The sequence below is a fragment of the Chlorocebus sabaeus genome, chromosome 8 (assembly GCF_047675955.1).
Source record: "Chlorocebus sabaeus isolate Y175 chromosome 8, mChlSab1.0.hap1, whole genome shotgun sequence".
NCBI classification, from domain to species: Eukaryota; Metazoa; Chordata; class Mammalia; order Primates; family Cercopithecidae; genus Chlorocebus; species Chlorocebus sabaeus.
In genome coordinates this window covers 68,820,009-68,836,321 of record NC_132911.1, presented here as the reverse complement: position 1 = coordinate 68,836,321, position 16,313 = coordinate 68,820,009, and the positions used below count along the sequence as shown (strand labels likewise).

Sequence of the window (16,313 nt, the reverse complement as noted above, 5' to 3'; positions counted from 1 at the left end):
TAGCTACATAAAAGTCTATGCTGGGTATGATCATAATCTTGATCTTTGATTAAATCTGAGCTAGTAATATCTTGTGATTAATCAAAATGGGTTGCACTGCATGTAGCATAAGTCGTCTTCACAGATGGCCTTCAGAATCAGAGTTCTTTTGAATATTTATTTTAATCCTTTCTAGGGTAAAATTGCTTTGTTTTCTGTTTTTGTTTCTTTTTACCTTTTTTACTTTAAATCAGATTGAGTTCACCAAATAAATAACTAGGAAGAAATTTTGAAGTTTAGTCTTGCTAAGATTACAAATCAACAAAGAAAAAACTTGTTTTTTAATTGATAGTATTCCAAAGGATGTTTTGTATGTTAAAAATGCAAATTATTAGTAAAATTTAACAAATCATCTTAATCATTGGTAGTTTGAATAAAAAAGTTGTGAAAGACTATATCAAAATAATACCTCAAATAAATGATATGGAGATTTTTATAGTTCTCAATTTAAGATTATTCTTTCTCTTCTGATTATGTATTTCCAGTCTAATTGACATCTGATAACAAAGTGCTTTACTTTGGCAACTAAACTTTCCAACATCTAACACCCAGGGCACAGCAAGAGCCCTCAGATTCACATGCACAACGTCTGTCAGCTCTGGCAGTGAGCTGCTTTGGTGGTTTTTTCCCCTAGGTCCACAGGTTAACTGACTAATGTCTCTATAGTCAGAGTGCAGCTGTGGGACTCCAAGTCTTGCATCCTGGTACACAGCTTGTCCTTACATAGTTTCATGACTTTAGGAAAACTTGTTGATCTCTTAGGCCTTGAGAACTCTTACCTATAAAAGTGAGAAATTGCAAGAAAGCCTCCAAGGTGCCATCTAGTTCTAAACTCGGTGATAAGTCAATTCAGTGAAAAATTGCACAATAAATACTTCAATATGATTTGCACATCCTAAAGAACACATCTCCATTTACTATGTTAAGTACACTTAAGTAGGTTTAAAAAACTTCAAATCCAATAGTGCATCGTCCCTCTACACCTTTATTATATAATATAATTGAAGGGTTCTTAAGATTAAAAAAAGAAAGAAAGAAAGAAAGAAAGAAAGAAAGAAAGAAAGAAAGAAAGAAAGAAACCCTCATAACCTTTATTTGTGGAAAGACCTAAATGCCTGTACATGAGTTGGAATTTAAAATGAGGTGGAGTTAGTTTGACTGGGTCTAAACATATAAAAACAATATGCTAAAGAGAAAACAAAATAATCAGTAATTGACATTGTTTATGTGATTTCCGACAAGCAGTTTGACTAGAACTTAGATTTGGCCTGTTCCACCGCACATCACCAAGCACATAGCAGATGACACAAACATTAATCAAAATAAGTTTAGGTCTCATTGATGAAATTGATCAAGCAGCATTTATAACATGACTTGTGAAAGACCAATAAAATCAGGCAGCTGATCATTTGTTTTTTATCAGTATTATAACTAACAATTTCATAGAGTAAATTATATCAGTTGATTTCGTTTCCTGGAGATCTTAGTCACAGGTACCTACTTATGATGACGGGAGACAGAATAGGAAATAAATAAAACAGATTGTAACCTAACTATCAGGCAGTCATACAGGCCTTGCAAGACACAGTTCCTTCAAAAAGTTGCTCACCAGGATGCAAATGCATACGAATGATATAATGGGCCCGGAACGGTGGCTCACGCCTGTAATCCCAGCACTTTGGAAGGCCGAGTTGGGTGGATCACGAGGTCGGGAGATCGAGATCATCCTGACTAACACCGTGAAACCCCGTCTTTACTAAAAATACAAAAACAAATTTAGCTGGGCATGGTGGCGGGTGCCTGTAGTCCCAGCTATTTGGGAGGCTGAGGTGGAGAATGGCGTGAACACGGGAGGCGGAGCTTGCAGTGAGCCGAGATTGTGCCACTGCACTCCAGCCTGGGCGACACAGCGAGACTCCGTCTCAAAAAAAAAAAAAAAAAAAAAAAAAAAGAATGATATAATGGACTTTGGAGATTCAGTGGGAGTACCCAGGGGTAAGGGTGAAATTGGGGTGAGGGATAAAAGACTACATATTGGGTACAGTTACACTGCTTGGGTGATGGGTGAACCAAAATCTCAGAAATCACAACTAAAGTACTTATCCATGTAACCAAAAACTCCCTGATCCCCAAAAACTGTTGAAGTAAAGTTGCTCACCAGAAGTTATGCATTGAACCATACATACTGGAGAAGCTCAGTAAACTCATGTCTATGATTAGAATCACTGAGTAAGAGAATAGAAAGAAGCAGTGCAATCCATGCAGTCATCTTCTAGATTCAATAAATAAACCACCTGTATTCAAATAAGAATGGAATGATTTGATTTTTCTTTTGTTCTTTTTATCTTTTTTTTTTTTTTTTTTTCTTATAGGAGACCCGGTGAGCCTCCATTGATAAAAGGTTGGCTTCCTTATCTTGGAGTGGTCCTGAAATTACGAAAAGACCCCTTAAGTTTCATGAAAACACTTCAAAAGCAACATGGTGACACTTTCACTGTTCTTCTCGGTGGTAAGAAGCACTTTTATTAATACCTTATATATGACGTAATTTTTCACTTGTTCTTTAAAGTCTTTCTGTTTTTCTCTAGGCAAAATGTAGAATATTTGTATATTTTTATTTTATTTTGTGGAGCTAATGTGAAAGAAAACTATTATTTTTAGTTCAGTGATCCTCACATTAAAAATCAAATTACAGAACTCTCTTCACGGTACTTAGGGAACCCCTCTTTTCAGCCATCACCTGTCATTTTGGTTTGGTTTAGTTTGGTTTTAAGAATGGTAGAAAAAATATATATATAACTGTACAAAAGCTAGAATGTGTTTTTTAAATTAATGCTCTTCATTTTGTAGAGCAGTTTTAGGTTTACAGAAAATTTAGTAGTTCAGAGAGTTCCTATATACCCCCTCCCCCAATCACAGTTTCCCTGACTGTATCTATGTAGTATATTTGTTACAACTGATGAGCAAATATTGATCAATTATTAAAAATCCATGATTTACATTGCAGTCTATTCTTTGTGTTGTATAGTTCTTTGGGTTTTCACAAACGTATAATGACATGTATCTGCCATCACAGTATCATATGGAGTAGCTTTACTCCTCTAAAAATTTCCTGTGCTCCACCTATTCATTCTTTTTTCCCTGCCTCTGAGTCTCCAGCAACCACTGGTCAAGAATGTATTTTTCATTTTAAAACTTTCACTGCACTTCAGACTTTAATAAAGTATTCACCAAAACACCAAGACAAATGAAGAAGAAAAAAACCAGCAAGATTGCTACACACCCCAAATATTCCAGGATTGGGAGAAGCTGGACTGTTCCTAGCTTACCCTTTTTTAAGATCCAAACTGTGTAGCTGTATCAGCTATTGATTGCTGAGTAACAAATCCTCCAAAAGTTTAATGGCTTAAAATAACAACTGGTCTGGCCTGAGTCACTTGTGTGGCTTGTCTGGACTCTGGATGGGAGCTGAATGATCCCAGATGGTCTCATCACATGCCTGGGTGGGACGCCTTGTCCACAGGGTCTTTCATCCTCAAGAAAAGTTTCTTACATGGCAGTTAGCATCTCAAGGGAGTGAGAGAAAAAGCTTCAAGGTCTCTTGAGGCCTAGGATCAGATATTGCAAAACCTCACTTCCACCATATCCTATTAGTTAAACCAAGTCACAGTGCAGCCCAGATTCAAAGGCAGGAAAAGAGACTCCACCTCTTCCTGGAAGGAGTAGCAGAGCCACATTGCATGGGTGCACATGTAGAGAGATGGAAGGAATGCATTGTACACAACCTTCCACATCAGTTTATGGCCTGGGCTAGCTCTTCCCTCTCTTTGCTTTTCCATGTCCTGCCTATGCTCTGAAAGCTGATCTCTACACACTAGATTACCCACACCTCTTTGCTTGTTGAGTATTGCCAGTGGGAGTGCAAGAAGAGGCTGAGTCTCACTCCTCACTCTCACTTGGGCTCTGGTAACACAGTTCATTCTCCTTCCTTCACAAGGTAACTGACGACATCCAGTATAATCTCCCTTAGATCCCCATGTATCTACCAAATGTACCTACATTTCCCAATGATCTACTACCTTTTCTCCAATTTCAAAGAATGTTCAAGACACTCCATCTCCCTGTCCCCATGACCCTTTCTTCCTGCCTCCTCTGGGCTGGTACATCTTGATTCATTGTCTCACACATGCATCTTCATTTTTTTCTTTCTTGGGTTCTCACCATCAGTTATAATCATGCTTAAGGTTCTCCTCTAGTTACTTTCCATTTTTCTTCTTTTCTTTTTCATCCAGCTCTTTCAAGAGAGTTGCGTATATTTGCTATCTCTAGTTGTGTATCTCCTAGAGCTCTCCTAACTATAACCAGCCTTCAGCCTTGCTGAAGTTATTTCCTGGTCCACCTACCTAGACCTCTCTACCTGGTTTGACAATGCTGATCTCTTGTTCCTTCCTGAAATACTCTACTCCTCCTTTACTCTCCATACTCCCCATTCTGGTTCTTTATCTAAATCATCTACATGCATGCCTTTTTCTTAGCACAACCCTTATATCTTCCTTCAACCAGCCTTGGAAGTTTGTGTTCTGTTCTTAGAGAGCCAGTAATTTTCTTCTGCCTGTAACTACTTTGCTGAGGGTCAGAGGCAACCTTTGAAAACTACAGTGACTTAATTTCAGTGCTACCATTTTAATGCAGTATTTGGGAGAAATGATCCATCTGGAGGAAATTATCAGCATGATTGAGTTCTCACATGGACAGACAGTTTCATCACAACTTACTCCTTTGCCTGGAAGCTGGCTAGTCTGAGGTGGTGGATCATGAGGTCAGGAGTTCGAGACCATCCTGGCCAGCATGGTGAAACCTCATCTCTACTAAAAAAAGTAAATAAATAACAATACAAAAATTAGCTGGGCATGGTGACACGTGCCTGTAGTCCCAGCTACTTGGGAGGCTGAGGCAGGAGAATCACTTGAACCCAGGAGGCAGAGGTTGCAGTGAGCCGAGATCACACCACTGCACTCCAGCCTATTGACAGAATGAGACTCCGTCTCAAAAAAAAAAAAAAAAGTATGCACTCTGATTTCAGAAAAATTGAAATTGAAAACAATCATGCATTTTAGAGGAATTGTAGTATATACAGTAGTCCTCATAAGGCCCCCCGAAGATCAGGTCTCCACCAGCCTTTCCAGCCCAGTCTCTTGTTGCTGCTCACCTTGTGCTTCACACACCATGAATGCATCATGTTGTTTGAAATTTCCTCCTCACACACCATACCTGGTGGGGCCTCTGGGTTTTCTTTATCTTGCTGTTCTTTCTGCCAGAATGTTGTTGTTTACCTGACTGACATGGACTCAACTTTTGAGGCCAGAGTCACACATTATTTCCTCTCAAGAGCCTTTGCTGACTCCTCCTATATTTGGTGCCTCTTCTCCAGGGTCCAATTACTCCCAGTATCACTTCTGTAAGAGCATTTAATACATCGTGAAGTTATTACCAATTCACTTGTCTGTCTCCCGTCATTATTCTGTTAGCTTCTCTATTGTCAACATTTAGTCTAGAGCTCAGAACTGATTCTCAATGAATATTGGATGGAGAAACCCCTAATTCCTTAGAGCTGATGAAACACTGGAATACTGTACAGATAAAAGCCTGAGCTGGTGCTTCTCCTCTAAGTGAGCCTTGGGCTTTATGGTACCAAAACTATATTGTTCACTTAAAAAAAAAAGTTATTCTTACTTTAAATAATTAATGCCGGTGTTTCTAATGAAGAGATAGAACAAGTGATTGAAATGTTCAGTTTTTCTTTAATACCAAAAATGTACAAAAATAACCTAAGATGATTGTGCAGAAAGTTGTGGAAGATTTGAATCACTTTATTTACTTTTCAGAAAATTGTCAATTTCTGCTGACACTTGATTTCTTAATCTTAGGTACCAAGAAGCTTGCTGAATTTCTAACATCTAAATAATTTGACCATGGTTATGTTTGAACTCAACAGTAGACAACCACAGTTAAATGTGCACGATACCTCCCTTTTGCTTCTTACTAGAAGTTGAATAAATTCCTGTCAAGAAATCCCGTTAATGTATATGGTTCTAATGATCAGTTTGCAAAGTAACTCATTTAGAAAATGTGAAACGAAGAACAAAGTCTTCCACTCTTGTCTCATGATGTGATTTCACTGAGTGTATGTTCTTGCATGATGAGCAAATGATTGTCATCCCCAAAAGTCTCAAGGGACATGGATGTCATCTTAATAAAGAAATTAAAAGGTACATCTTTTCATGAGAAACCATGTAAATTCTTGACCTGTCGCAGAAAATAGTTCTCTAATTGGTTTTGTGTGGTTGTGCAGCGGAATCGTTTTCCCTAGATGTCAGCCCAGCAAAGCACCACTGTACATCATTGTCAGCAGCTAGTGAAATCTTCCTAATAAGAAGGGGGATATGTGCATGTGGCCATCCTCATAAAGTACAAAGTTGACTCTTATTTCACTCTCCCAACCGATATTTGCAGCTTGATATTAAAAAATTCTATTGTAAAACAAACTAAACACAGAGATTAAAAGCTTCTAATTATGAAAATTGTTAAAATTCAAATTTGTCTCTCTTTTTGGGGAGACAAGTTCTCCTTTTGTCACCCAGACTGGAGTGCAGTAGCATAATCATAATTCACTGCAGCCTTAAATTCCTGAGTTCAAGTGATCCTCCCACCTTGGCTTCCTGAGTAGCTGGGACCACAGGTGTGTGCCACCACACCTGCCTAATTTTTTTTAAGGTTTTTTGTAGAGATGGGGTCTCCCTATGTTGCGCAGGTTGGTCTTGAACTCCTGGTCTCAAGTGATCCTCTGGCATTGGTTATATTTTTTTATGGGACATTTCTATGCCAAGCAGCCAATTTTTGTGGCTCTCTCTCTCTCTCTCTCTCTCTCTCTCTCTCTCTCTCTCTCTCTATATATATATATATATATATATATATATATCTTTGTATAGCACCAAATATCTGAAATGAAAACATCAAAATTCGATTTATAATGATCCAGATGTCAAAACTTTTTGTTTGACATTAGGATGAATGACTAAATTTTTAAAAAACATCTACGAATATACTTTGAATTATGTAGCTTTACCTTCCTAAAGAATTAATTTTAAAGGAAGTGGAAAGGCTACTAAGGTGTAAAATCTTTTATGCAGGTTATACAGGAATGCTAGAGTTAATATTGTAAGGCCAGTTAGCTCCTAAAAAGGGAAGAGAATGAAATGATTGGCAAGGAAGATATCAAAAATTTTGACCTGACTTCAAATTTACTGCATCTAAGAATGATTTATATTGTATTTTTCTTGCAGATATGGCCCCACTTTGACATTTATATTTTAGACAAATGCAAACTCTGAAATTCTTTAAATCAATATTTCATATCAACTGCTGACAGCATTCTCTTCTTTTTGGAAAACATGGAAAAGGGTGTTGTTTTTACCTCGTGATCTTTGTAAACTAGGTAACATGCCTGCTGACACTGGCCATTCATTTACATAAAATCACCCTGGAGCAAAAGTTAATGTTGCTGCAAGAATACACAGCCTTCAGAATACCTTTTCAGAAAAGTTCCTTTGTTAAGAAATTTAAATTCATTTTATGAATGTATATGAGTTTTCCTAACTGTCTGATTAAAGATCACAAAGAAACTCTGGTTTTGCATCTCACATTAGCAGATGGTGGACAGATGGTTTAAATTAATATTAATTTTGGAAAACTTAGCTTAAATTGTTTATACTGAAGATTAAAAGTTGGAAAGCCAGCTAACATCTCCAGGGTTATTAGTACTTCCAAACCCACATGAAAAGTAAAATCCGGAAAATCAAAATGTCTTCTTCTGAAGCAATTCACATGTCAATCAAAAAGATAGCAGGTAAAACATAATGCCTTGATGTTGAAGGACACTGAAATAAGAATGAGAAAGAGAAAACACAGATCCTAGTGTGAAAAGAGCCTTGAAAGGAGTGAGATTAGATCTACAGAAAAACGAAGCTAATCAGTACTGATTTTTATAAAGAAACGATATACAAACAACTGCTTACATTTTTTAAAAGCAATTTATTAGTAATTGGTTGCTAACTTGAACCATTTTGTCCACATTCAACTTTTATTCCTTTTATTTGAAATTAACTTCATTGTTTTTTTCCATACCCTCATTCCCAAGAGGGTGGGGATAGGAGAGAGGAGGAAATAGAGACAGAGAGAGAGAGAGGGAGAAGGAGAGAGACAGAGAGAGAGAGAGAGTGAGAGAGAGAATGAATGGGTGTATTTGTAATGATTGTAGACAAAACAAAAAATATAACATGTATACAGCCTCTACTTCAGTAGGCCCAATAACAGGTAGCTCATGCTGTCATGTCTGAATATGTTTTTGTCTTTCCACTTAGATTTAAATTAATATAGAAAATTGTAGAAAAAAATTCAAAATATTCTCTAAATATTGTGTTTTTTACAAATTGAATCCTTTATACACTCTGGTAATATTAGGGAATAATTTAAAATAACCCCAAAGATATTTAGCAGAATCCTTTTATTTAATGAAAGGAGAAAAGTATGAATCACCACCTGTGAAAATACACAACTTTGCCTAAAATTATATCTTTTGCAAAATAAGAGAATTGATTTTTTTCAATTATTTGTCAGGCAGATGCTGGCAATTTTATTTAAGTGGCTATGATAAATCAGGTGTCATAAAAATATGCTTAAATTGGGTTGAATCCTTTTTGCTCTCCCCAGAGCACATACACACACACAAATTTAGTTTACCTTGTAGAAGACAGCTTTAGGATCTGACCAGAATGAATAGCCACTTCTAGCTTTACTGGCATCCTAGATCCACTCACATTATTGAATTAATCAAGGGGAAAATGAGTGAATACAATTTAAGTCATCTGAGTCATTTTTAGAAAATAAATCATAGCACATGTATATTCATGTATATTAAAAACTTAAGTTGTGTTTCAAAATTGTGAAACAAAAACATATTCATCTGTTTCTAGGATTAGGTTGAAAATTACTTCAAAACTTTATTTGAAATATCTTGCACCAAACTGAATTAAATTTCTATGATGCCATTTGAGTTACCACAAATAACAAGTGAGAAGTTGTTCCACTAACAAAGCAACACACACACACACACACACACACAGACTCAAACAGGAATAATGACATGAAAATAATAAATAAGTAGTTGTTAATGTTCTTAGGATCATCTAAAGTTTATGCCTGTTCTGTACAGGAAAGACATTAAATGTCATTATTGATTACTACCTGATATTTCTAATTAGAAAGAATCTTAAAACAGCACTCTAGTGAGAAGACAAAGAGTAGTGCATGGTGAGTAACTTCTCGTCAAAGGTCTGCCACTGAAAATGGCAGCATGGTCTTGACCCTTAACATCTCTTGACTTTCTTCAACTTTATCAGCTGATAAATGCAGAGGGTAAGCTAGCAATTCTCCAAGGTCTCTGCCAATTTTGAGAGACAAACTATAGTATGACTGTGTTCCTCAAGATGCCTACTTATAAGAATTACTTGAGGACCTTATCAAAAAGGACACTTGTGGGACCCCCTCCAAGCCTTCTGAATCAAAATCTTGCAGTAATCTGTATTTTTTGCAAGCATCCCAAGTTTTTAAATTGATGTTTGGGTAACACTGATATGTGGAAAAGGTAAATGTCATCACCTCAAAGAGACCTTGATGATAACTCCAGGCCAACTGAAGCAAACTCCACTTTTTGCTTCCCTTTTGCTGTGTTTCACCTCTGCCATGTCACAATCCATAAGGATGCAGTGATTTCTCTGCATCATTGTATCTCGAGAGGAAAGGGATCCAACCAAGATTCCGGATCTTAATCAATGTGGTGAATGGTGAATGAATTCCTGAATGAATGGATGAGTGGATGTGTTCTAGTTCGGACTCCTGTGTCAGTCACAAGTCAGTATGTGACCTTGAACATGTTATTAAATCTCCCTCATCTATAAAAGTGAAAATGCTGGCATTAGTGGATTTTTGCTAGTGTTGAATTAGACATTTATTTGTGAGTACCTGCTCCATACAGTATGGTCACTTATGTGAGTTAAAATTATTGTATTTGAACAAAACTCAGATGACACCTAAGTATGAAAAAGCTCTTTATGAAGTATAAATACTCAGAAATGGAAGGGCATGTTGCCAATTTGTTTTCTGCTTTATTGAGGGAAAAATATGAGAAGTATTGAAGTCCAGGGATTATGAGAATATTTAAAGGATATTTAAAATATTCAGGTACTTTAGTTAGAATAAAAATTGGAAGAGTAAGCCATCTTTTTAAAGGTTAGTAAGAACTTCAGGATATTTTACTTCATGTTTCTAGAGTGTTTTCCACCATCTTTCATTTTCAAAGGAAACATGTAGTGTACCTTCAAATAAAATGGATTTGTATTAAACTTTGTGTCTTAGGTATTAGGGTCTTTCTAATTTTGATTAAAATATTTTTAAACTCATGGTGTTTATTTCTGTTTTATTAAGAAATGAACTTATATTCTCTCTCTCTCTCTCTCTCTCTCTCTCTCTTTTAGGAAAGTACATAACATTTATCCTGGACCCCTTCCAGTACCAGCTAGTGATAAAAAATCATAAACAATTAAGCTTTCGATTATTTTCTAATAAACTATTAGAGAAAGCATTTAGTATCAGTCAGTTGCAAAAAAATCATGACATGAATGATGAGCTTCACCTCTGCTATCAATTTTTGCAAGGCAAATCTTTGGACATACTCTTGGAAAGCATGATGCAGAATCTAAAACAAGTGTTTGAATCCCAGCTATTAAAAACAACAAGTTGGGACACGGCACAATTGTATCCATTCTGCAGCTCAATAATATTTGAGATCACATTTACAACTATATATGGAAAAGTTCTTGTTTGTGACAACAAATTTATTAGTGAGCTAAGAGATGATTTTTTAAAATTTGATGACAAGTTTGCATATTTAGTATCCAACATACCCATTGAGCTTCTAGGAAATGTCAAGTCTATTAGGAAGAAAATTATAAAATGCTTGTCATCAGAAAACTTAGCCAAGATGCAAGGATGGTCAGAAGTTTTTCAAAGCAGGCAAGATGTCCTGGAGAAATATTATGTGCACGAGGACCTTGAAATAGGAGGTAAGAACTTCTGAATGAGTACTTGCCTAAAACAAAATAATTTACAATAGACCTCTGAAATAAAAAGACAAAATGGTGACCTTGAAAATTTTTTATGCTCTTTCTAATTGGCTAATGATAAAATGTTTTACTCTGATATAACCCTGTATGATAATTGATTTTTTTTTTTTTTTTTTTTTTTTTTTTTTTTTTTTTTTTGCTGAGGTGGTAAAACAAGATACTTAATGGTGATAATGAGAAAGAGTATAACTAAGCTGCATTTACTCCTCTTATCTCATCCCCCAGCACCCCGCCCCCCCATACACATTACATTTTAAACTATTCTCATTAAGCAGAAAATTAGACTTCAGAAGCCTATTGGTTCTCATTAGCATGCACTGATCCTTGGCTGGGTCTGTGTCCTAACATCTTTTAATTAGCACACTGCAAATCTAATCAGTGTAATAAACGCTATTAATCTTCCTTTTCACTTATTTTCTCCCAGCACATCATTTAGGCTTTCTCTGGGCCTCTGTGGCAAACACTATTCCAACTATGTTCTGGGCAATGTATTATCTTCTGCGGCACCCAGAAGCTATGGCAGCAGTGCGTGACGAAATTGACCGTTTGCTGCAGTCAACAGGTCAAAAGAAAGGGTCTGGATTTCCCATCTACCTCACCAGAGAACAATTGGACAGCCTGATCTGCCTAGGTAATTTATTTTTATCCGTTATGAAGAAAAGAAGGTACCTCTCTGCAAACTCAGTTTATCACTCATAGCTGTTTACCAAGAGGTAGAGGACACAGCTGCCTAATTGACATAATAACACCCATTTACATCAATTATAAATTATGTAGTTTATAGCCGTAGATACTCTCATTGCATGTAAACATTAAGGCCTAGGTAATTAACTCTGCAAGGTATGCAAAAGGCTAAACCAAAGCTTTGCAATTATTTGAGAAAAAGTTTATGCCTATTAAATCATTTGATTCTGAGCATCTGTTGATGTGCTAATGCTTTCCAACACTGCCGCACTATCTTATCAAGAAGTATTTAGGGATTGAAAAGGAAAGTGTTGCAAAAAAGACACCCTGTGTGCAAATTATATTTCTTGCCTAAAATAATGTCTATATCTTCAAGCACAGGTTAGACGTTTTATGGAATGTGTGATTCTCAAAAACATAGAAAAAAGTTTTCCATTGGAAGTTCATGATTTAAACCCACAAAAAAATAAAAGAAGGAAAAAATAGAAAAGAAGAAAGGGAGGAGGGAGGGAGAGAAGGAAGGAAGAGAGAAAGGGAGAAAAATAAAAGGAAAAGCAACAACTACAAACTATTCCTGTGAAACATTGATATTTTATAAAATATTCACTGACTCATGAGATATACATGGTCACTATTTCAAGTATGTTTGAGGCTGGTAGTCACTAAGGTTGTTTTGTATTTCTACATAGGCCTGTACCTCAATGACTGGAGCTTTTAATCGCAGCAGATTTCATTCCCCTTTACTACTTTGAGAAGGCTGTTCACTACCATTCCTTGATTGAACTTCTACTGCCAAAGTTAAATTCCATACCAATGAGTTATTCTCTATTCTTTCTGTATTGACATTTCATCCTGCAGTATCCTTTAGGGTACAATATTCCAAGTTTCTTTGGACAAATGCAGGAACAAATGTTCACATATTTCTGTTTATTCCTTTGACAATGTAGGCAAGCATTTTAGTCTATGTTGGTCTCAATTTTTTATCTTTTAAATATGTTCCAGGTTATTTAATGGGAACTTTCAGGAGCAAAAGTCCTCCCAGGTTTGGTCAATGTTCACCATCAGTGGCCATTTAAGAAAATGGTCCAAGTGTTCTAGAGATTGTTCTCTCTTCTTAGGCTAAGGCCTATTGAGACAATGCCAGAAAGCATGCCTTATACTGGCAGTCAGTTAGGAAAAATGTGTTGCCTTGTAGTTTGTGTCTTTAGCATAGGTTATCAAATACATTTTATATTTTCTTTTAAAAAAATCTCGACATTACTAAAATACAAATGCTCTTTTATTTTTCTTTGCAGAATTATTGGGGAACAAATACAGAACATTTGTGTAAATTTTGGGTAGTTGCTCCACTTGGATACACAGTATTTTCTGGCATATTTATACTTTCTATGAAGATCTAGGTTGCATTTCCCATATATTCAAGCAGTTTCCCTTGCATTTTATGAATAAGATGACACATATTGGGAAGTAAGGCAAATACACTAAAAGGAATATGTGTTTGTGTTCTGTATAGTTACTACTCTTAAAAGATCTAGTTGTAATTCATCCACTCTCTTTTTACTTTCAACTTTTTGCTATTAAAAAATCATTTTTAAATTTCAGTATTAAAGCAGAAACATTTAAATGTATTAGACCAGAAGAAATGGCAGATTCCAGAGTTATAATTTGAGTCCATTTAAGCCCATAGCTAGAGCTAGAGATTTTCACTGTTGGATCCCTCATAAATTTACAAGTCTCCTGTCATTGATGAATGAATAAAAACAACAAAAATTCCAAGCAAGTTTAGATCCACCTAGATAAAGGCAGTACCTTCAGCAGCCTGGATGGTTCATCACGACCTCGGTTACCAGCAGAGGCCAGTGTTGTTCATTACGAGAATTTAAAATGATGGGGCCGACTGTGATCTAGAAAATAATGTGTATGTTTTTTCTTTCAAAAGATAGAAGGTTTATGCAGATCAGAGCAAACTTATATGTGAATTAGTTACATAACAAATAACCTCTGCAGATAGTCATAGCTCAGTTGTATTTCTCCGTATTGAAAGAGCATGAACTATATGTGCAAAGGCAAGACGTACACAAATATTTACCATGTGCCACGTGGTATGTGTGTATGTGCTTATTCGTCTTGTCTTCTTTAGGAAACAGTTTTATGTAGTTTACATGCAATGTCTTAAAAAAAATTAAACTTTTATCATTATAAGAGGAAAAAAGATAACAATGACAAAATGATTGCTGTACTTTTTCCAGGAAGTAGGATTTTGGCACTATTATAGCAAAGAGAAAAGATGTTCTTCTTTTTACAGAAATTTTGCATGTCAGCACACTTTGGTTATAAAGCAGGGTTGAGAAGGAACTGCCAAAGTCTGTTTAAGTAATTTAAAGCAATCATCTGCTATAAGAGGTTATGATAGATTTGTCCTTTTTTCAATGCTCTTGAGAATCTCTCTTTAAAACTATTCTACTCTTATTTTAGGCAAAGAAAACAACTCTACGTTTTTTCCATATTTATGTATCTTGTTAAGATTCTGCTTATCATGACCTCAGTAAAACATTTTATCTATTAATAATTAGTTAAGATCTCTATAATTACATTTAAATGAAAATTTAAAATAAGTTGGTAGATATGAGATTTCAGTAACTGTTACTTGGCACTTAAATCTCAGTAGGAAAAAATTGCTGATAGAATGGAAGTTTGAGAAACTCTGAGGGAAAAGTAAGAATTTTTCAGTTATCCCAGAAAAAATCTGGGGTGGAGTTAATATTTAGAACTGCAGGTTTTAGATATAGGAAAAAGAAAAGTAGAAAAGATAATTCAGAAAGACAAAGATAAGAAAAAAAGATAATGCAAGGAGTAAAAGCTCTCAAAATTGGAATTTTGATAAATCAGTTGCAAATAAGCTTGATGAATACCACTTCTTAATGGTTTATTTGAATAACAGATAAATAACTTAGTATAATGGTACACGGTATAGGCTCAACAAATGTTATCTGTTGTTATCACCAAAAGGACATTTAACTTCTGCGATGTCCCTATGTAGTTTATATTGTTTTCTTCATTTGCAATTATTTATGAACATCATGCTCAAGTCTACCTTACCTCATAGGAGCGCTCTTTTGATGACTCACCAGTGAAAAGAGCAAACATACTCTAGAATGTCAAGATATATTAAAACTGTCACATGGCTCAGGTGAATTGCAGACACCTAATGTTGTTCAGTGACATATTCTCAAATTGAGAAAAGTTGTAAACATGGTCCAGTTGTGGGATATTAAAGTAAAGGGAGATGCCTTAAAACTGGAACTGGGCAAAATCTGTAATACTTTTTTAAAAAGAGTATTATAAATTACAACTCTAGAAGTGTGAGCTTGAAGTGAGTCCACATCGAAATTTTATGAGAGATTTGAAGCCAATTGTGAGTAGTTGGTGTGGGACAGGAATACAGAAAGGAAAATACTAAGGTCCTTTAATAACAAATAATAATGCTCATTAGATGCAATCCATGTTAAATATATTAACGATTTCAATATTCCAAAGTAATCTTATAGACATTGTTTTATGTCATCATCATCAGGATACTCTGGAGGACAGTGACAGCTATTATTTCGTCACTTTTACAGATGAGAAAATTCTCAGGGTGCTAAATACCTCATCTAAGATCATGGAGGTGATAAAGGAGAAAGGCAGGTCTTTAACTCAGGTTTTCTGACCATACCCATGCTTTTCCCCTCAGGTCTGTCGGATACCAGAGCCCTTGAGATCTTTTTTCATTATCCCAGCTGACAGAGGAGAGGAATTCTTTGTATCTCAGTTCTACAAAGTCAGGCATGATGTGCATGTGGGCAAGATCAGGCAGCATGGGCCAGAGGATCATACAGTTGGCTGAATTTTTGGCTTCAAGATAAGATATTATGAATGATAATATTAATAATTATTTGAATATGTGCCTGCCACTGTGTTGTTTTAGGTATATTAGGTTATTTAATTGTCAAGTATTTTTATTCAATTATTGAATAATGAGGTTCAGAAACATGACTTAACTAATGCAAGTCATACAGCTAGATAGTGGCAGAACCAGAAGTTGATGCCAGATCTAACTTTAATGCCTACCTATAATGACTGTCACCTCAGAAAAAAATGCTCTAGAAATGGACTGGAGACCTTGACCACTATTTTTTATAAGATATGTATTACTGATTCTCAAATGCAGTTGGGTTTAAGGGTAAGGGTAGAGCTAGAGGTTCACATTAGAATCTTATGTGTATTTTTTTTTAATATAAGTGAACTTTTTATTTTAGAATAGTTTCAGATTTATAGAAAAATTACAAAGATAATAGAGAGCATTCCTGT

The 16,313-nt window shown here is 35.6% G+C and overlaps 1 protein-coding gene across 2 annotated transcripts in view; it reads left to right on the top strand.

Moving 5' to 3' along the window:
* Positions 1-16,313, top strand: part of CYP7B1 (cytochrome P450 family 7 subfamily B member 1) — a 205,449-nt gene that overhangs the window by 165,484 nt on the left and 23,652 nt on the right. For both annotated transcript variants that reach the window (XM_073018126.1, XM_073018125.1), the window contains 3 exons: positions 2,412-2,548; positions 10,632-11,219; positions 11,704-11,910. In XM_073018126.1, the coding sequence (XP_072874227.1) occupies positions 2,412-2,548; positions 10,632-11,219; positions 11,704-11,910 (932 nt within the window). The remainder of the gene's footprint in view (positions 1-2,411; positions 2,549-10,631; positions 11,220-11,703; positions 11,911-16,313) is intronic.